This window comes from Chrysemys picta, chromosome 10 (assembly GCF_011386835.1).
Source record: "Chrysemys picta bellii isolate R12L10 chromosome 10, ASM1138683v2, whole genome shotgun sequence".
Classification (NCBI taxonomy): Eukaryota; Metazoa; Chordata; order Testudines; family Emydidae; genus Chrysemys; species Chrysemys picta.
The window spans coordinates 39728852-39749825 of NC_088800.1; the positions used below are offsets into that span (position 1 = coordinate 39728852).

At 45.0% G+C, this 20974-nt stretch overlaps 1 protein-coding gene across 4 annotated transcripts in view; it reads right to left on the minus strand.

Annotated features, from left to right (window-relative positions):
- The window catches only part of CLK3 (CDC like kinase 3), a 32794-nt gene extending 17222 nt beyond the window's left edge, over positions 1–15572 (minus strand). For 2 of the 4 annotated variants that reach the window (XM_065558471.1, XM_005309220.4), the window contains exons 1-2: positions 15408–15572; positions 11732–11880 (exon numbers count right to left, since the gene is read on the minus strand). Coding sequence is in view for 2 of the 4 variants with exons in the window: in XM_005309220.4 (XP_005309277.1) it covers positions 11732–11880 (149 nt within the window). In the remaining 2 variants the exon portion in view is untranslated. Of the gene's footprint in view, positions 1–11731; positions 11881–15256 lie in introns of all 4 variants that reach the window. The other 2 variants (XM_024110941.3, XM_065558472.1) reach the window with 2 other exon arrangements.
- Between the last annotated feature and the right edge of the window lie 5402 nt (positions 15573–20974).

The window sequence follows — 20974 nt, forward strand, 5'->3', positions numbered from 1 at the left end:
AAAATATTTATTTAAATGGTATTCTATTATTGTTTAACAGCGCGATTAATCACGATTAAATTTTTTAATCGCTTGACAGCCATAGTGTTTACATATATGCTATTAGAATGTAATCAAACAGTTTCTGTCTATCACTGGATTCTCTTAATTCAGAAATAAAAAACTGTTACCTACCTTTCATAACTGTTGTTCTTTGAGATGTGTTGCTCATGTCCACTCCAAGTAGGTGTGTGCGCGCCGCACGCACAGTCATCGGAAGGTTTTTCCCCTAGCGGTACCCATTGGGTCAGCTGTGGAGCCCCCTGGAGTGGCGCCTTTATGGTGGTGTATATAGGTCCCTGCCCACCCGCTGCCTCTTCTGTTCCTTCTTGCCGGATACTCCTGGGTGGCTCGTGCAATGGACATGAGAGCACATCTCGAAGAACAATAGTGACAAAAGGTTTTTCCTCTTCAAGTGATTGCTCATGTCAATTCCAAGTAGGTGACTCCCAAGCAGTCCCCCAGAGGAGAGGTCAGAGTTCACCGAGTTGCAGACTGAAAAACTGCTCTACCAAATGCGGCATTGTCTCTAGCCTGCTGAGTGATGGCATAGTGCGACAAAGGTGTGAACCAATGGCCACGTCACCGCCCTGCAGATGCCCTGAATGGGGACCTGAGCCAGAAACGGTGCAGAGGAAGCTTGCGCTCTTGTGGAGCGCATCGTCAACGGTGGAGCCAGAATCTTTGGCAAGTTATGGCGTAAACAGTCCAGGATGAAGGGAATCGAGGTCTGCAATGGAGGAGTGCCCTTCTGAAGTGACCAAATTGTAAACCTCTTTCACTTAGCCAGGTAAGTAGTAAGAGCAGAAGGCTTTCTGCTGCCGAGGAGAACCTCCTTAACCAAGTCTGAGCATGCAAGCTCCAACAGATTTAGCCATAGAGTTTCCATGCTATGAGATGGAGAGATTCCAGCTTGGGGTGATGGAGGCATCTATGGTCCTGGGTAATCAAGTCCGGAACCAGGGGCAGTGTTAGAGGTGTGTCCACGGACAGATCCAGCAGCGTGGTGAACTAGTTTTGACGTGACCACACTGGAGCTATCAAAATTAGCTACGCTTTGTCCTGTCGGCCCTTGAGAAGGACTTTGTGGATGAGAGGGAACGGTGGGAATGCATACAGCAGGCACCCTTTCAGGGAAAGGAGGAAGGCATCTGCAAGCGAGCCCTGGCAGTGATTCAGGAAGGAGCAGAACTGCTGACATTTCCTGTTGTGTCGTGTCGCAAACAAGTCTACCTGGGGAGAGCCCCATCTTTGGAAAATACTGATGGGGAAATCCGGGCAAAGAGACCACTTGTGGCTGTGAAAGGACCTGCACAGGTGGTTGGCCAGTTTGTTCTGTGAACCTGGAAGGTACGAGGCCTCCAATTGTATTGAGTGGGCAATGCAAAATTCCCACAGGTTGAGGGCTTTCTGACCCGTGGGAGAGGAGCAAGTACCACATGGCTGAGGTGTTGTCTGTCGATACTGACACATCTGCCCTAAAGATGGGTTTGAAATATCTGGCAAGCAAGGCGCACTGCACACAGCTCCTTGATGCTGATGTGCAGCAAAAGTTCTGCCTAGGACCATAGACCTTGAGTCCTGAGGTCGCCTAAGTGTGCTCTCCATCCCATCACCAATGTATCTGATACTAGTGACAGCATCATTTGAGGTTTGGAGAAGGGTATTCCCACACATACTGTTTGTGGGTCGAGCCACCACTGGAGGGACTCGAGAACCTGAAGGGTAAAAATGACCAGTCTGTCCAGGTGGTCTCGGTTCGGCCTATAGACCAGGGCCAGCCAAGCCTGCAGGGGACGAAGCCACAGTCTGGCATGCTGTACCACTTACGCACAAGCAGCCATAGGTCCAAGTCATTTTAGGCAATTCCGCACAGTCATGGTTGGGAATCTGCTGAGATCATTTACGATGGCGCTCATGGTAAGGAAACAAGCTTCCAGAAGAAAAGCCCTGGCCTAGGTGGAGTTTAGGGTGCCGATAAACTATCCTCTGAGTGGGGTTATAGTTGACTTTGCCAACTTTGTTCAGAATGAGGCCAAGCTTGAGGAACATCATGCGCACCAGGCTCATATGGTTCTCCATTTGGGCCCGAGATTGTCCCTTGATTAGCCAGTCATCCAGGCAGGGAAATACCTGCACCTGCTGCTTCCATAGGAAGGCCGCCATGACTGCCATGCACTTGGTGAACACCTGAGGGGCCACCAAAAGGCTGAAAGGGAAGACTGTGAACTGATGGTGGATGTTGTTTACCACAAATTGAAATCTTATGTGGGACAGAATTATGGAGACTTGAAGGACACGTCCTTCAAGTCGAGGGCGGCATACCAGTCCCCCAGATCCAGAGAGGGGATGATGGAAGCCAGGGAGACCATGCAGAACTTCAACTTCTTCATGAATCTGTTGAAGTTTTCCAGGTCTAAAACAGGTCTGCACCCACCCTTGGCCTTGGGAATTAGGAAATATCATGAGTTGATACCCTTGCCCCTAAACTTCAGAGGGACCTCCTCTACCGCCCCGAGAAGTAGGAACGTTTGCACCTCTTGCACTAGAAGTTGCTCGTGAGAAGGGTCCCTAAAGAGTGACAGGGAGGGAAGGTGGGAGGGAAAAGAATTGGAAAGAATATCCCAATTCTATCGCGCTCAGGACCTACCGGTCTGAGGTTATTTGGGCCAAAGCACGGTAGAAATGGGATAGATGGTTCACAAAAGGTGGGGAAGGATCTGGGATGTGGACTGGTGCTGCACCGCTCAGGCGTGCCTTTTAAAAAGCCTTCTTAGAAGCTGGAGACTGCCACGTTGAGCCCTGTCCCTGATTCGAGAAGGACTGCGGAGGCCTTTGCCTATTACTCCTACCCCATTTCCTGCTCTAGTCCCGTCTCTGCTCAGAGGGGTAGAAGCGAGACAGGGGCTGAGGCTTAAAATGCTTCCTCTGTGGGGCTGACATGTGGAAGCCCAGTGACTTTAAGGTTTTCCTAGAGACTTTTAGGCTATGAAGCCTAGAGTCCATCTGTTCTGCGAACAGACCCGAGCCGTCAAAGGGCAAGTCTTGAATGGTCTGCTGTACCTCTGGTGGGAGGCCCGAGACCTGCAGCCACCAGCTTCAGCACATAACAATGGCACTGGACATTGTGCAGGTGGCCAAGTCCGCCGTGTCCAACACACCCTTGAAGGAAGTCCTTGCAATCGCCTTATCCTCCTCAATAACAGCTCCAAAGTCAGAAAGGGAGTCTGTTGGAAGGAGCTCCTTAAACTTGGACAGAGGGAGCAGCTGAGCACCGCTTGCTGGATAGCAATTCGAAGCTGGAGCCCCCCGGTGGAATAGACCTTATGGTCAAAGAAGTCCAACTTCTTTGGATTTTGGCATAGGGCCTTACTGCCCTTGCCCTTCCTTGGCGTTGGCCACATCCACTACCAACATGCCCAGTTGAGGGCAGGTGAAGAGGTATTTTTATCGCTTGGAGGGTACAAAGTATTTCCTTTCCACCCCCTTTGCCATGGGAGGAATGGAGGCAGGAGTTTGCCAGAGGATCTTTGTGGTATTATGAATGGTCTTGATCAAGGGAAAGGCCACTCTTGACAACCCTTCTGGCATCAGAATATCCATGGGATGTCTTCGGACACGTCCGCTGCCTGAAGAACTAGGTTTTGAGCTACTCTTCTAAGCAGCTCTTGATGGGCCCTATTGTCCATGGCCGGCAAAGAGGCAGATGCTATTGCCTTGTCTGGAGAGGAAGATGAAGAAGTCCCCATGGGCACAGGTTCCTCCTGACCCTCCAATTCATGAGGTTCCTCCCCCAGCGATGCTGTCTGCACGGTGGCTGGCATGGTGCCGGGTTGGGTGTTGGGCTCCGGTCCTTTTGGAGGTTCCCTTACCATTGAGGCAGATGGGGGGCTCCACCTGTCTGAGGCAATGGACAGTGACCTGGAGCTCAGCCCCTGGGTTTGATGGTATGCCCAGGGGGTTCAGAACGGCCATTGCATTGGAGCTTGCCATTGAGGAGGCCAGGACATCATAGGGACTTGGTGTGCCTCCTCCTGCCAGGAACAATAAGAATGGTGCCGGCTCCACCTGAAGATATAGGACTCCGGCTACAAGGTTGAGTCCAACCTTAGGGACCACGAGGGTGTCGGACAGCGGTGCCCCGGTGAGAGGGACTGCTGCCGAAGCATGGCCAGTTTGCCCTTGGAGAGAACTGGCCCCTTGTGCAGTGCCAGTTCCAGAAACTGCTGGGCCATCATCTCTATAAGGTCCCTTGTGGCCTCAAATGCGTCCAGGGTACATGGCATGTCCAACTCACACATCTGGCTCTCCTGCACCGGGGAGTCCAATGGGACCGGACTCAACCGTTCCGCCTGTTTGACCGGCGTCAACGGTGCCAGTTTCGCTTGAGCAGGAGCTGAGTGTCCCAGCACACACTCCGCGAGCTCCATCATGCTCCACTGCTCTGTTGGCAAACGCCCCCTCTCAGCTCCTTGCTTCTTCTGCGGCACCGGCAAGTGTGACCGGTGCTGAGAGGCCGCTGAAGTGGTCTTCAGTGCCGGAGAGTGTTGGTTCTGCGAGTCTCTGGGTGCCGGGTCCTTTGCCAGCACCAGGGCATCCCTTACTGAGGCCGGTGTGCGCCGCCTGAAATGCTGGATTTTAGCGCCGACACAGGCTGTGCCAGCTGCGGGCGAAGGGCCGACTCCATAAGAAGAAGTTTAAGTCTGAAGTCCCTCTCCCTTTTTGTTCTTGGGTGGAAGCTCCTGCAGATTCTACACTCTGATGGGCTTCTCCCAAGCACTTTAAGCAGGAGTCGTGAGGATCTTCCCTGGACATAGGCTTTTGACAAAACCCATGGGGTCTGAAGCCTTGAGACCAAGGCATGCCCTGATTCCCGAAGGTGAGTGTGGGGGGGGGGGGGGGGAGGAGGCCTGGGGGAGGGGTAGAAGCCCCCTACAAAGACTTTACTACTAACTAAACTAAAAACTAGCAATACTATGCTAATAAAAACTATTTACAAAACAAAGAAAGGGAATGCTAGGGAATCGTTTGCCCGAGGCAAGAGAGAAAGAGAAGCTCCAACAGCCGTCACTGGCAGTAAGAAGGAACTGAAGAGGCAACAGGTTGGCAGGGACCTATATACACCGCCATAAAGGCGCCACTCCAGGGGACTACACAGCCAACCTGATGGTACTGCTGGGGGAAAACCTTTTGATGACTGTGGATGCGGCACGCACACACCTGCTTGGAATTGACATGAGCAATCACTTGAAGAAAAAGATATTAACATTTAAATGAACTGTAAATATAGTGATATCACTGTCTCAATTTCTCTTTGAAGTATACAGCAAATCACCAGCAAATGGTGGGAGATAAGCAATTGCCTTATGATAATCCATGTAGCTAATTACACTGCTCTACAGCCAAAATGCTTCTGAAATAAATGTAGTCAAACTTTACTAATTCTGGGTCACTGAGAACGAAAATGATGCTTAAAATTGTTGATTGGCTCTAGTTTTCAAGATATGCTATTGGGTCAGTATATACGACCCTTGACTTGGGAATGGCGGAGGATAAGTGAGTTATAAAGGGAAGGGATCTCAATTAAAACCAGAAATGACTAAAATACATCTTTGACTGGATCTATGAATAAATCTATGACTGGGTTTGGACAGTACTTGCTTTTTAGGCAAAACAATGAATGATGCAATCTGAAGCTGGTATTGCGTCATAGATTATATGAATTGCATCATGTTATTCCTAGAAGTCATGGATGATGCAATCATAACAAAGCTTACGTCACTCTGCTGAACAAATATCAGCTATATCAGCTCTATATCAGCTCTAGAAATCATACAGTGTCATGCTCTCTTATTTGTCACTGTTTGATTTTGCAAAGGGACACATTTCTGTTTAGCCAAAGTGAGCAGAGATGCCTCGTACTTGTGTGAACAGTGCAAATAACTTCTGCTATGTTTGTGGTGAAGTGACTTTTGCGTCACAAAAGCGCAGTATAACCACTATGGTTAAGAAAGCCTATCACCTTTATTTTGGCTGCAAAACTGGAGATCAGGACAAGAGGTGGGCGCCACACATATGCTGCAACACTTGTGCAACAAATCTTTGCCAGTGGTTGAACAGGAAAAGGAAATCTATGCCTTTTGCAGTGCCAATGATTTGGAGAGAGCCAACAGATCATACCAGCAATTGTTACTTCTGCATGGTGCCTCCAGTTGGGAAAGGTGTGTCAAAGAAGAAAAAATGGCACTGTGCATTATCCAAACATTCCATCAGCTATACGCCCAGTACCCCACGGAGAAGGACTGCCGGTTCCTGATGCACCAGAATCATTCTCACTTGAGTCAGACGAGGAAGAGGATGAAACTTCTGGCCCTGAACCATGAATGTCACAGGACCCACATTTTCTCCCATCCTCCTCCTCTGAACCACATCTCATAAGACAAGGTGAACTGAATGACCTTGTCAGGGATTTGGAACTACCCAAGAGTAAGGCAGAGCTGTTGGGCTCCAGACTACAGCAGTGGAATCTCCTGGCAGGTGATGTTAGGGTTTCCATGTTACGTGACCGTCAAAGGGATATTGTCCCATTCTTCTTCATGGAAGGTGATCTTGTAGCCTGCAACAACATCGATGGTGCGATGGCAGCCCTCAACATCGTTCACGATCCAGATGAGTGGAGACTGTTCATTGATTCATCGAAGACGAGTCTTAAAGCTGTTTTACTGCATAATGGCAATGTTTTGCCATCAATTCTAGTTGGTCATGCAGTCCATATGAAGGAAACCTATGACAACATGAAACAACTTTTGAGGTGCATAAACTATGACCAACATCAGTGGCAGCTTTGTGGCGATTTGAAGGTTATTGCTCTCTTGCTTGGTCTGCAGACTGGATACACAAAGTACTGCTGTTTTCTCTGCGAATGGGATAGTCGTGCAAGAGATTCCCACTACATCAAGAAAGATTGGCCACTCCGACAGTCATTGGAGCCTGAGAGGAAAAGTATTCAGCATCCACCACTTGTTGAATCAAGGAAGATTTTGTTACCACCCTTACACATCAAGCTGGGTCTGATGAAGAACTTTGTCAAGGCCATTGACAAAACACAAGCAGCTTTCAAGTACCTCCGTGGAAAATTTCCAAGGTTAAGTGAAGCTAAGATAAAGGAAGGTATCTTTGTTGGTCCTCAGATTCGTGAACTTCTTCGAGATGATGCATTTGACCATGCACTGCGTGGCAAGGAAAAGACGGCACGGAAAGCCTCCCAGTTAGTGGCAATAAATTTTCTCGGAAACAACAAGGCAGACAACTACAGGTTGTTGGTGGAAAACCTCCTCAAGGCATACAAAAGCCTTGGTTGCAACACGTCACTAAAGATACATTTTTTGCACTCTCATCTAGATTTTTTTCCACCAAACTGCGGAGCAGTGAGCGACGAGCACGGCAAGCGATTTCACCAGGACATTGCAAGAATGGAGAAACGCTATCAGGGCAAATGGAGCCCATCAATGCTTGCAGACTATTGCTGGACAGTGACAAGAGATGCTCCATTTAATGAATACAAGAGACAAGCCAAGAAGCGCCGAGTAGACACTGAATAGGACTAAACTGTGTACATAATAGTTTTTTGCCTTTTGTTTCATAATAAATTTTATTTATATAACCCTTTTGCTGATTTTTAAAGAATTACATAAACAGGACAGGTGAAATATTATCATGTAAAGCAACCATAAACACATGAAAAGACCTAGGTTTACAATTTATGATTAAAACTCTACTATCTACACACTATATATAGACATAAAATGTAAAAACTTAAATATCTTAGAAACAGTAGCCAATCAGTTGTTTTAATTGTCATATTTGAATTCAGCACATCAAAATACATAATAAATCGCACATTTTATCTCTGAAGCAGACGACTTCTCAAAAATTGTAGACCAGTGTTACCAGTGAGAAAATAGGTTACTTCAAAAGCCTATTGTTCACCCAAGGACGGGTGCTGTCAAGATGCTGCAAAAAAATCTCTATACATGATTAGTTCAAGATCAAAAGTCTTTCATCTCAGATCTACTTAAGCTTGATTCAGGGGAAGTTTGAGGCGTAAGGAGGAGATCTCCAGTCTCATCTGGACTGCCCAGATATTCAATATTTGGACACTGAACTATAATCTGACAAACTGATTTTGGAAACAGAGGGTCCTGTGGCACCTTTAAGACTAACAGAAGTATTGGGAGCATAAGCTTTCACGAAAGCTTATGCTCCCAATACTTCAGTTAGTCTTAAAGGTGCCACAGGGCCCTTTGTTGCTTTTTACAGATTCAGACTAACACGGCTACCCCTCTGATACTTGATTTTGGTAAGGACTCTTTGCAACTCTGAAGCTCACCATCTCTACTATGAAAGGTTTCAGAGTAGCAGCCGTGTTAGTCTGTATCCGCAAAAAGAAGAACAGGAGGACTTGTGGCACCTTAGAGACTAACAAATTTATTAGAGCATAAGCTTTCGTGGACTACAGCCCACTTCTTCGGATGCATATAGCTATATGCATCCGAAGAAGTGGGCTGTAGTCCACGAAAGCTTATGCTCTAATAAATTTGTTAGTCTCTAAGGTGCCACAAGTCCTCCTGTTCTTCTTTTTGCGGATACAGACTAACACGGCTGCTACTCTGAAACCTTTCATTATGCAAGGCACTGCATTTAGCCGTATGGAGTGGAAATCCATCAACCTCATGAAAAAACTCGTACAGATACAGACCTATATGCATCCGAAGAAGTGGGCTGTAGTCCACGAAAGCTTATGCTCTAATAAATTTGTTAGTCTCTAAGGTGCCACAAGTCCTCCTGTTCATCTCTACTATAAAACTGACCTAAAAACTCTATTTATAGCTGTATGTATAATGATCTTTTAACCAATACTATCTCTGTTTTCTTTTTAAATAAATTTTAGTTTAGTTGACAAGAATTGGCTGTATGCATGTATTTGGGTAACATCTGAAATAGTCATTAACCTGGTAGGTAATGTGTCCCATCTGTTGGGACTGGTAGAACTTTTTATATGATGAACAAGATTTTCAGTAAGCCCTATCATATTTGACTTGGCTGTCTGGGTGGGAGCCTAAGGCTGGGTTGCTTTATGCCTTAAAGTTTAAGGGAACTGTGTTTTTGGCGCCTGGGTAACCAGTACAGCATTATAGAAGCTGTTTTGTTGCTGGCTTGGTAAATCTAAATATCAGAATAACCACCAGTTTTGGGGATTCTCTGCCCCATTCTTTACAGTTTGCCCTAACTGAGCAATCTCAGTGTGGCTCCCCTGGGACCCCAGTCACACCCACATTCCCTTAGCTTGCTGGGGCTGGGCAGAGTTTAGGCCCTGTCCCAGGCTCTAGGATGCAGACCTCATGTCTGATATCCCTCTTGGCAGAGGCAATGCCATGGTCTAAAAGCCTGCTACCCGCTACTCCCACAACAAAAGCAAGCCCATCTCTTCCCCTTTCTGGCCCTTGTGTCTGAGTCCTGAGTTATGTCCTCTACCAACACCTGGATTCTTTGTTCTGCTGGTGATTTTGCACACTCCACTTCATCAGCCCCCGGAAGAGAAATTTAGTCAAACTGGTTTTCCTGCTCAGGCAACCTCCTTAGCACACCCATTGTCAGGTTAAAGCACAATTGTGAAAGTTAACAACTCTATTTATTAGGTCTAGGAAAGACATGCTATAGTAGTGTCAGCAAATGTTTGCTTCCATATCCACACAGAGGCATTCCATGATAATTTCATATCAACCAGAATTCATAAGTTGTACATACAGATTCCCCATATGGTCATAGTGGTGTATGATACTGAATGAGAAGTCAGTGTTTATGTAGGAAAGCTTGTAGTTCATAAAGACAAAGATCAGTTTATTGCCCTTTCACATTCAAAGTGAGCATGTCCTATATTTTAAGATTGTCTGAAGTTTACTTTATACATGTATTCTTGATGTGCAGTTAACCACAACTTGATGCCAATCAATCTTTACATAAGAGCAATCAATCAACTCTTTAATCATGATTTTGGGGGCTGCTAATTTTCTTCATTTTTCTCCCTCTTTGCCAACCAAGGGGCCAATTGTTGCCAAGTAGGATAGTGATTTCACTTGATTCATTAGATACTGGACCAAGACCAACTAATTTAACACAGGCTGCCAAACAGATGGCACCAACTTTTAGGTCACTACTGAAATATAGATCTCAGATTCCTAGACTTTAAGGCCAGAAGAGACCATCACGTTCATCTAGTCCAGGGATCTCAAACCCAAATCACCACAAGGGCCACATGAGGACTAATACATTGGCCCGAGGGCTGCATCACTGACACCTTTTCATACAAAGATACAAAAGCCCCCCACCTCTGTACCCGGCCCTGCCCCCACTCCACCCCTTCCATGAGGCCCCACCCCTGCCCCGCCTCTTCCCTGCCCCCATTCCAACCCCTTCCCCAAAGTCCCCATCCCAACTCCGCCCCCTCCCTGCCCCATTCCAACCCCTTCCCCAAATCCCCGCCCCGCCTCTTCTCCGCCTCCTCCCAAGCGCACTGCGTCCCCATTCCTCCCTCCTAGAAAGTCCTAAGCACCGCCAAACAGCTGTTTGGCAGCGGGAAGCACTGGGAGGTAGGCGGAGGAGCAGGGACACAGTGCGCTCGGGGGGGGGGGGGGGAGACGGGGGATGAGGGAAGCTATGGCGGGCTGCAGGAAATAACTCTGTGGGCCACGTGTTTGAGACCCTTGATCTAGTCTGACCTCCTGCACATTGCAGGCCAATAGGCCCATTACCTCTGGCTGAATTACTCAAGTCTTCAAATCTTGATATAAAGACTTCAAGAACAACAAAACATAAAAATCAACAATGGAAAGGTTAAAGAATTTAAGGGTCAGCTGGATACACTTTTCATTGCCTTTGCACTAGCAAACTGCAGTTGCAAGTTGAACCAGGCAGACTACACCTGTGCAAGCTGCTATGCTGACTAGCTATCCTGTTTCAGATGCACAGTGTACCACATCGGCATGCAGCACTAATTGCAAACATTACAATTTCCATCCCCACAGTTCCCTGCAGCAGATGCTTAGTGCCTATGCTGTATCTATTTGCACTATGCATTATTTTTGGTTTGTTCCAATGGATACTCTGAACAAGGCTTGAATTGAAGCAGGGTCAAATTAGGAAAGAACACACATAGCTTAAGTAAAACACCCTAAAATTTTAAAAAAATTGACCTAACACTTTCACTCTACCCCAAGTAACTAAATATGGTCAGCAATTTCAGAAGACAACTTGGTTTGACATTAGAGATTTAATTCACTCCTTGGTATCAGTACTGAGAAACACTGACTCCAGGGCAGAGAGTTCTCTTTCATCAATACTTAAGGTATCTCAGTATTTTAGAAAGGGGTCGTAGTCAGATATGGAGTCAAAGATTTAACAACAGGCTCGGAAGCAAATAAACCCATTTACTTCCATATCAAGGACTTATAATTTTGAAGCTATTAGCCATGATCAGGAAATGCATGTGGTCATCTCCCAATTCTATCCCTGAAATGTGATTAGAATCTAAGACAAATACATTAGAGAATATGTCACCCAGCCACATATACCCTCCCATTCCAGAATAGGTGCTTAGAGGAGAATCCCAGCCTCCGATTAAACCAGCTCTCACCTTCTAGACCGTGATCTCCTTGGAAGATCCCTTTGAGGCTGGTATCGCAATCTTCCTTCATATTCTCTGCTGTGAGACCGCCTCCTCTTCCATTTGTGACTCATGTAGGTCTCCTGCTCAGGGGATTGATATCTCTTGCAGTGATGCATCTAGGGACATAAGAAAGGCACTTCAAGTAAAAACTGTCATTTCCTCTATGGGCAAACATTTCTAGTTTCCTACACCCAGGTCCCTACCAACTTCTACAGAGTTCAGGAGCTCCAACGTTCTCTGGAACTAACTGTTCACATTTTACCGACTTCCTGAAAGCCTCTTACAGCTCACTGCATAGTAAGCGAAAAGCATGACAACATGCCTGAAGAGTTGGAGGAAAGTCCCATAAAAGCCATCACCAGCACTATTAATAATTATAAGTTATAATTTTAAAAAGGCTTCACAAAGCAAGCAATGCATGTAACCAAACCCAAAAAAAAATTACAAGGACACCATCAACATAAAAATCACCTTTTTCCTAAAAAGTTTTATACCCTCTTTTGTTACAAACACCTAAAATTACTGTAACCGAAAGAGGCTAGGAAAAACTTTTCCCTGTATTTTTTTCAAGTTTATTTGCTTTACAATAAACTGTAATCTGTTTCACAGTTTCCTCTGTATACCAGTTAGTTTACCCTGTTTCACAAAAGCAATAGGGATGAGAACACACTGTTAAACGGGAAAAGTGATTGTAAAACTACAGAAACTGGCAGGGAGACTCAGGAGCAGGTGTAGGACTTGACACTATTTTAACTTTTTAAAAACTGACTGAATTAAATAAAGTGTCCCTTTAATACAAAAGAGCACTGCTGCTCGGTTAAAAAAGATAAATGACACCTAAATAATCAGACACAAAAGGGATGTGGATGGCTCAGAGTATCTGTAAGTAGATACAGAGCCTTTCAACTTCTTGATCGTAGTTAGAATCCAGTCTATATTAATATGGTGTGAAAAAAAAAAAAATCAGTACTTCCTAACAGCTTTTCACTGACATGCAAAATGGTGTTCTTGTGGACTGGAGTCCTTATTTGTAGAAAAAAATAGATTTCAACTGTATCTGTTAGGGAATCTTCCACAAACACATATTCAAAGACAAGTGAGATTTAAGAATGCAGTGGCCAGAGTAGAGATTGATTATCCAGCATCCTCTCTCACTGCTTTGCCCTGCTCCAGTGCAAAGCAGCCATAAATCCTGGTTTAAATGGCCTCAGGAGGATTTCCTGGCATAAGGAAAGCCTCTAGTGGCATAAAGCAGTCATAGCAGTTCCTACATGTCTCAGAAAGAGGCCCAGACAACCTGCACAATGACACCCAGCTCCTCAAAAATCCTTGTTGGTACTTCATGTAAGACAGTAGCCTGAAGGCTACTCTAGCTTGGATCAGCCTGGGTGCCAGCTCCAGGCTCAGGGAGCATCTGAGGACAGCTTGGCCAGATCTTCTTTTAAGAAATTAACTATCAATGTTGAACTGGAACAAACTATAAGCCTCTTAAAAAGCCACCATCAGATCAATTTAGGGCCAAATTGTAAGTTATAACATTTTACTGTTTTTTTAAAAAACAAGATCAACCATTTCCATGGGTTTTTTTTGTTTTGTTTTGTTTTGTTTTGTTTGTTTTTTTTAAGAAAAATTCCAGTGAAACAGCTTATTTGGATTTAAACCCTATGGGTAGATTGATTTAATCAAGGTGATTTAAGTCATCATTTTTAAACTTGTTTTGCATTTGTATTTTGTAGTTATTTTCCTAAAGAAAGGTTCATTCAGATCAATTGGTATTACCATGAAAATGAGCTGATTTGCAACCAAATATAAAATTTAGTGTAAAGGCAATACTATTTTTTGCTATCCAGGGAGATGTACCATACCTTTTCACATTTATTTAAGCAATTATATAGTTTAACATACATTTATTCAGATTCTTAATTTCTACACTTTCCTCCTGATTCTGTATATAATTTAAAAAAAATCACCATTTAATGCATTAAAATTTGAGGAGGGCTCACTGATGCCACAGTTTGGGTTTATTTACATTATTTTAATAGATTATAATCATTTTAAGCATTACCATGGGTAATAATTTCTAATATAATTTTAAACATTTTTTAAAAGAAAATGTATTTAACTCAAATCTGATTTAAATAATTTTTTTAAAAATTAAAAATAATTTATTTTTATCCTCTCAGTATCCCTTGCAGTATCACAACTCAAACCCCACAGAACTGGATGAATTCATGAGAGCTAGAAAATAAAATTAAGTCTATTTTCTTTGGTAGAGAAATGCAAAATGTAGACAGGATAAATGTGGAAAGCCTGTCAGATTTTGAAAGCCCTCAAGTCTGGTTAAAAAAAAAATCAAGTTAAAAAAAAAAAAAAAAAAAAAAAAAACAACAAAGCAGTCATTCCTGGTTTCTCCCTCATCTTGTATGGATTTTCTAGATCTCTTCTGCTGCCTTATTTCTACTTTATCTCCACCTTCTGTCTGAGACACTTTAAGTGCCATTCTTTTGAGGTGCAGAGCCTTAACCAGGGGTGTCAGTGGTTCCTCCTACCATATTCTACCATCCCATCATGGTGATCTCACATCTACCTGAAGAGAGCTAGATAAAACTTCTGGACCCATCTGCTGTTTCTTCAGACAGTAAAAATGGTGACGAGGGAACAATGCAAAACACTACTTCCCTCAAGGTGTGTGTCAGCCTCGTGATTGAGGGACTAAAGTAGAGCCCAGTGTTCAGCCTCTAAGACCACAGGGGAACATTTCCCCTCCCTTCATCCACTTGACTCCCCAAGCTGTGTATCCACTTCTCATTCTGCCAGTCCAGCTAGACACAGAAACAAAACATCTCCCAAAACACTCTGTGACAAAGGGGTTTCCAGTTTCTGCTTTAAGAGAACCCAGTCAGAAGCACAGTGTTCCTCAATGCAGTATAAATATTACTTGGTCATTATCTGAGAGTTGCAAAAAAGGACTTTAGTCTCTTTGCATCCTTCATTTGATCATAGTAATGAAGACTTTTAAATGGACATAGCTGACAATCCAAAATTAAAACCCTCCTATCTCACGCAATACAATTATATTATTTCTACAACATCTTCAGACATCAGCAGACTTTCCAAAACCAGGGCTCAGCTGTGAAAACCCTTGAAAATGTCAAACCCCCTCCCATCTCAAAGGAACCAGAAAAAGAATTGGCTCCAGACACACACCCTACAGCATAAACAAAGCAGGCCCAGAGGCGGGGGGCAGGGAAAAGAGGGCGCCCCCGGACCCTCGGAGGGAGAAGGGGTTAGCCCGAGCGGCGGGGGACAGGGAAGGGGGGGCGCCCGGGGACCCTCGGGGGACAGCCCGAGCGGCGGGGGACAGGGAAGGGGGCGCCCAGGGACCCTCAGGTTATGGGGGGGGATCAGCCCCAGAGGCGGAGGGCAAGGACGGGGGGCGCCCCGGGACCGGGGAGCAGAGGCGGGGAAGCCCGCGGAGGGAGACACTCAGACCTGGCGCTGGGGACGCGCGTCTCGGCCCTCAGGCCCGTCCCGTGCCCCATCCGGGTCTCTCCCCCTCCCCCACTCCGAGTTCCCGGATGTTGTGGCCCCGCTCGCGCTCCCCGACTCCGGGGGCTGTCGCGGCCGAGCGCCCCGCACTCACCGTCCCGCACCCCCTCAGAGCTGCGCTCGGCGGGTCCGCTCAGGCCCTGCGCCGCCGCCGCTGCTTCCGCTTCCGGCTAGACCTGCGGCGCGAGCGGGCACCCCACAGCCACCGCCTCCAAGCACGACACGAGCTGCGCGCGCAGCGCCTTCCTGCTGATAACCCGTTACGCTGGCAAGAGCGGCTCCTCAGAGCCCTACCTACGCTCCTGGCTCCTCTAGCCACCCGCTCTATGCTCTTGGAGGACTCCTTTACGAAAACCCCCTTCTTTCCGGGGCACGTGGCGGCCGGGAGGGGGCAGGCAGGGGCTTGGCGTACAACAGGGCACCTATGTAGCGTGTCCGCGCATTTGGTTTCCTCGGATAACAGCCATTAATGAATTGTATTTGTTGCCAGGGGTTCGCTTGGCACAAGCCCAGCCTCTGCCACGCTCCCCTACAGTCGCACCCCGCCTTCGGGAGCTCTCCACTTGCCTTTAGCCACAACCCTGCTGCGGGTTTTAACTGCACCGCCCAGGAGTGGCACCTCGTAGGGAAAAGATATGTAGCACTTCGGCCCTTCAGGGTTTCACCTTGAGGAGGTGGATCATCTCTCTGTGGAATTTTTAAGAGACCCTCTAGAATTGTGTATCAGGGATGGAATTCTCTCTTAAACGCTGTAGGGTGGTTTAAAATTCCATGCAAAGGATCTCATCTATACTAAAGGGAATCTATTAACCCCCATCTAGCCTATTGGAAAAAAAAAACAAGAAATTTCAGTTGCTACACTTGGCCCTGACTACCCCTGTCAATTTTTGACCTAGATCTTCTCCTCTCAAGGGATTCAAGAAGGAGGATTCTCTCTCCTTGTCCTGTCACGTGGGTCAGGGTCCCCCTTCCCCTATATACGGGCACGGATGGTGGGTCCCCAGGATTCAAAGCATCTGCAGGCTACTGGGTGTCAGTCACTCTTGACAACTTCTATGTCCCATAACCTCTGCTTTTGCCAAGACCTTCTCCTAGCAGTTGTTCCCCCAGAACTCCCCTGATCCGTGGTGGGATCAGTAAAGAACCCTAAGTGTGTATATTACAGTATCTAATGCTTGAGACAGGAACTTCTTTTCTATAAATTGAAATCAATGAAGGAATGTTATATGCTAGCCCATAGTGCGGATTTGATTTAAGTCAGGAAGACTTGATTTAATCATGGTTTTCTACATAAACGTGCATTCTTGTTGGTTGTTATAACCTTAATACATATTCTTCACAACTCAGAGATAAATGTAGGTTTCATTTTTAGAAGGTACACACTATACATTTTTAACTGATTTATTTTGAAAACTTCAGATTAGTTTTACAGCTATATCAGAAAATGAATGGTTGGTTATTTCATTTACCAAAGGTAATTGAAGCAGATATTTATGAAGTCATTGGGAGATGAACTATCTCCAATTCATCAGGTTAATCATTAATATTTGGAGGATTTGCTTGCCATGCTGTATTAGGAGGAGACCATCACCAGACAGACATTTAAATTGTTTTATTTAGCTAAAACAACAACGTTAAGTATTCTAGATTTTTTTCTTCAACAGCAAACATATAATATTTTAACAAAACAAGCATGTCTCTCGCTTCTCACATTTATCTCCAGACTTCTCCTCCCCGTCCAGATCTATTCCGCCCCCAACAATCTTATATTAATTGAACTTTTAGAAACTTTGCCCTTTTAGAGAGAGGTAAGGGATTGACTCTGTGTACACAAATTTTCAGAGAAACAATAGGATTGAGGTCTGTTATTTCTCACCTCTATATATTATTTATTTATTTTAAAACATTTTTGCTGTTAACAAGCATGTTACCTCCACAGACACAAATCCACAGCTTGAGAACTGCAAAACTAAGCATCTCTGATGGTATCTTCTAGACTGAGCACTGAGTCTCATTGGCTAGATAGAAAGATTAACCTAAATAATCTATACAGAAGCCCCTGGGACCCTATAAGATTGAGTCCCTAATCCATGAACTATAGGAACTCATTTACAAAACTTTTCTTAAACATTACATGAATATATTGTCTCATACTATAGAACTGGAATTTATAATCCCTTTTCCATGATGCGATATCTTTGACATGTAATGTATCTTAATTAAAACTATCTTTAGATAGGTTTTTCCCTTAAAAAGCATTTTATCAAAAAATCTGATTTAAATAAAAAAAAATCCGATTTTTTTTTATTAAAAAAAATAATAATTGATTTTTATCCACCCTGCTAGCCCAGGGTGACAATGTTTGGGTCACAAACAATGCTGGAGAATGATTGCTTTGTTTGCTTTTCCAAGGCAATTGATAAGATCATGGAAATGTTGCTATTGACCTCTTGTTTTGTAAAAGCTTGTGTTTACAAAGAACTAAATTTGGGGTAATTTGTGACCTGACAAGACCCCTCTATGGAAAAATAACTAAATTTGAGTTGGAATTGTCTCTTCCTGGCCTCTAGGTTGGTTGTTGCTCAGTATTGAAAGAGGAGTGTTCCTTCTTTGCTTGCTGCAGGGCATTGGAAAGCATGGGAGGTCAGTATCCTAGGAGTATAAGGGCGGAGAAGCTGTCTCTGCAACAACATTGAGAACCACATAGGTCAGTGCCAGTCAGTGTGTGTGTGTTTGGTGGAGTGCTGCAATTAGTGAGGGTTGTGTGCATGTTGGAAGTCGGTGGAGAGGAATACAGCACTTGTAGCAGGTTTGGGGGTGTCCTCCTTTGGGGTTTTAACCACACACTATTTGGTACTAGCTGATTATGCAGTCCAGGAGTAATATTCCTTTTAGTCATGTGCACTTCTATTTGCACACTTCTGCATATATTCTTAACAATTCATTCATGTTAACCATTTAAAATGGCTTCAGAAGTATGTTTATGACTTCCAGATTCTGTTAATTCATCTAGATCCTATTCAAAGGCTCTTAGGGAGAAACAGAACCAGAATTTGGCTAAGTGCAGAGATAGAAGAGAGACAAGAACTCTTAAATAAATTTGGATTCCAGTTCTGCCCGTAACTCATTGTGTGACGTTGGGCAAGTTGCTTAACCTAAGTGTCCGAATCAGAAACATAGGGATCATTGGCCAAATTAATCCCTGGTGTAATTCTGTATAAGTCAGTTAAATCAATGGCTCTCAACCTTTCCAGACTACTGTACCTCTTTCAAGAGTCTGATTTGGCTTGTGTACCCGCAAGTTTCACCTTACTTAAAAACTACTTGCTTACAAAATCAGACACAAAAATACAAAAGTACTAAGCTTGATAAGTTTATGGAGGGGATGGTATGATGGGATAGCCTAATTTTGGCAATTAATTGATCTTTGATTATTAGCAGGTAAATATGCCCAATGGTCTGTGATTGGATGTTAGATGGGGTGGGATCTGAGTTACTACAGAGAATTCTTTCCTGGGTGCTGGCTGGTGAGTCTTGCCCACATGCTCAGGGTTTAACCAATTGCCATATTTGGGGTCGGGAAGGAATTTTCCTCCAGGGTAGATTGGCAGAGGCCCTGGAGGTTTTTCGCCTTCCTCTGCAGCATGGGGCACGGGTCACTTGCTGGAGGATTCTCTGCACCTTGAGGTCTTTAAACCACGATTTGAGGACTTCAATAGCTCAGGCATAAGTTAGAAGTTTGTTACAGGAGTGGGTGGGTGAGATTCTGTGGCCTGCGTTGTGCAGGAGGTCAGACTAGATGATCATAATGGTCCCTTCTGACCTTAAAGTCTATGAGTCTAAAAGTATCGCAGCACACTTTTATTTAAAAATTGCTTCCTTTCTCATTTTTGCCATATAATTATAAAATACATCAATTGGAATATAAATATTATACCCACATTTCAGTGTATACAGCAGTATAAACAAGTCATTGGTTGTATGAAATTTTGGTTTGTGCAGACTTTGCTAGTGCTTTTTATATAGTCTGTTGTAAAACTAGGCAAATCTCTAGATGATCTGATGTATCCCCGGAAGATCTCAGTGTACCCCCAGGGATACTGCCAGTGTTAGCTGGGCTGTGTTCTCTGTCCTAGCAAGTCTGCAATGAAGGGCTGTTCAGTGAAGACATGTTGTCACTCCCTGGGAGTTGTTCTGCTGAGTTGTCTAAAAACAGTCACAGTTTGCTTTTTCCTGTGATCGGGCTGTTATGGGGAGTGTGTGTGTGTATGTGCATGTGTGGTCATTGAGCCAGATTCATCCCTGGTCCAGGGACAGAGAAGGGCCTAGTGTCTTCCGTATTCAGGACCTGCTGAGGGCAGGTTTGGCTCTTGGTGCAGGCTTGGGTAGCTCTGCTCGAACTTGCCTGCTGCACGGTTGCAAAATTGTTGGGGTCCAGCACTGCTCCCCCCACCTGCTATGAAATGCTCCAGTACACTCCCCCCCATCCTAAAATGCTCCCTTCACTGGGGCCCTCTGCGGTGCATGTAGGTGAACTGCCCACCTCACCTGCTCTAAAATGCCCCAGCCCCCACTGCCCTCAAAATGCCTCCTGCTCTGGAGCTTCCTGCAGCATGGGGGAGAAGAAGGGGTGGGAGGGCCAGCTCTGCAGCTCCGTCAGAGGGCCTCTTGTGCCATGAGTATGCCTCGGGCGGGGGCTTACAGCCTCTGTGCTCGCTTACCTCTGGTTACTCAGTGTTGCCAACCCTTGTGATCTGATCATGAGTCTCACAATATCTGGTGTTTTCCTTAAAGCCCCAGCTCCTGGAGTCATGTGAGTATGTGAGACGCTCAGCTTTCGTTTTTATAAAAAGCTTCTCGCCCTCATGGTTGCAAAGAAAAGCTTGAAAAGTCTCAAAGAAAAATGAAAAGAACCCAACATGTATTTTAAAAAAAATATCATATTTTTGCGGCCCGACTCATGAGTTTTGAACATGGAGGGTTGGCAGCTTTTATCCCTGAATCCGGCAATCCCTGGCATGGCTGGTTTGCCAGCATTCAGAGAGGGATTGGATTCCCAGCCCCCTTTTCCCCTTTGAGTGCAAACATGAGTGTCAATGAAAAGCTAATAAAGGGATCACTGGTTCCTGCTATTAATAGCCGGTGAGTCACGTACGGTATGTAAAAGAGACTTGATGGACGTTTTGGGAGGTAATTGTTGTCGGAAGGCTTATGCAGGCGGTGGGGAATGTGGAGTGCTAGGTAAATGGTGTCTGTAAAGGGATGTATAGAGTGAGCGGCAGGTGGAAAGGCAGCGCACCTATAGCTGCAAATGAACTAAGAGGGGATTCAAAGAAAACTGCCACGTAACAGACACAATTTTCTACCTGTTGCATTTTGTTATTGAGAAGAGTAAATTACTCAATGTAGATTTTAAGCTACTTAAATCGAATCTTTAAAATAATTAAAAACCAAATAGGAAGTTGCCATCTTTCCCTGCTTCGCCACTGTCCTGTCGTGTGGCCTTGGGCAAGTCACTTTATGTCTCTGTGCCTGTTTTCCCTCTAGTTAGATTGGAAGTTCTTTGGGGCAGTATCTTTTTTTTTTTTTTTTTACATCTGGGCACTTTTCCAGTCATATGTTCAAGGGTAGATCAGATTTCTTTGTTTTAATAAGACAGTT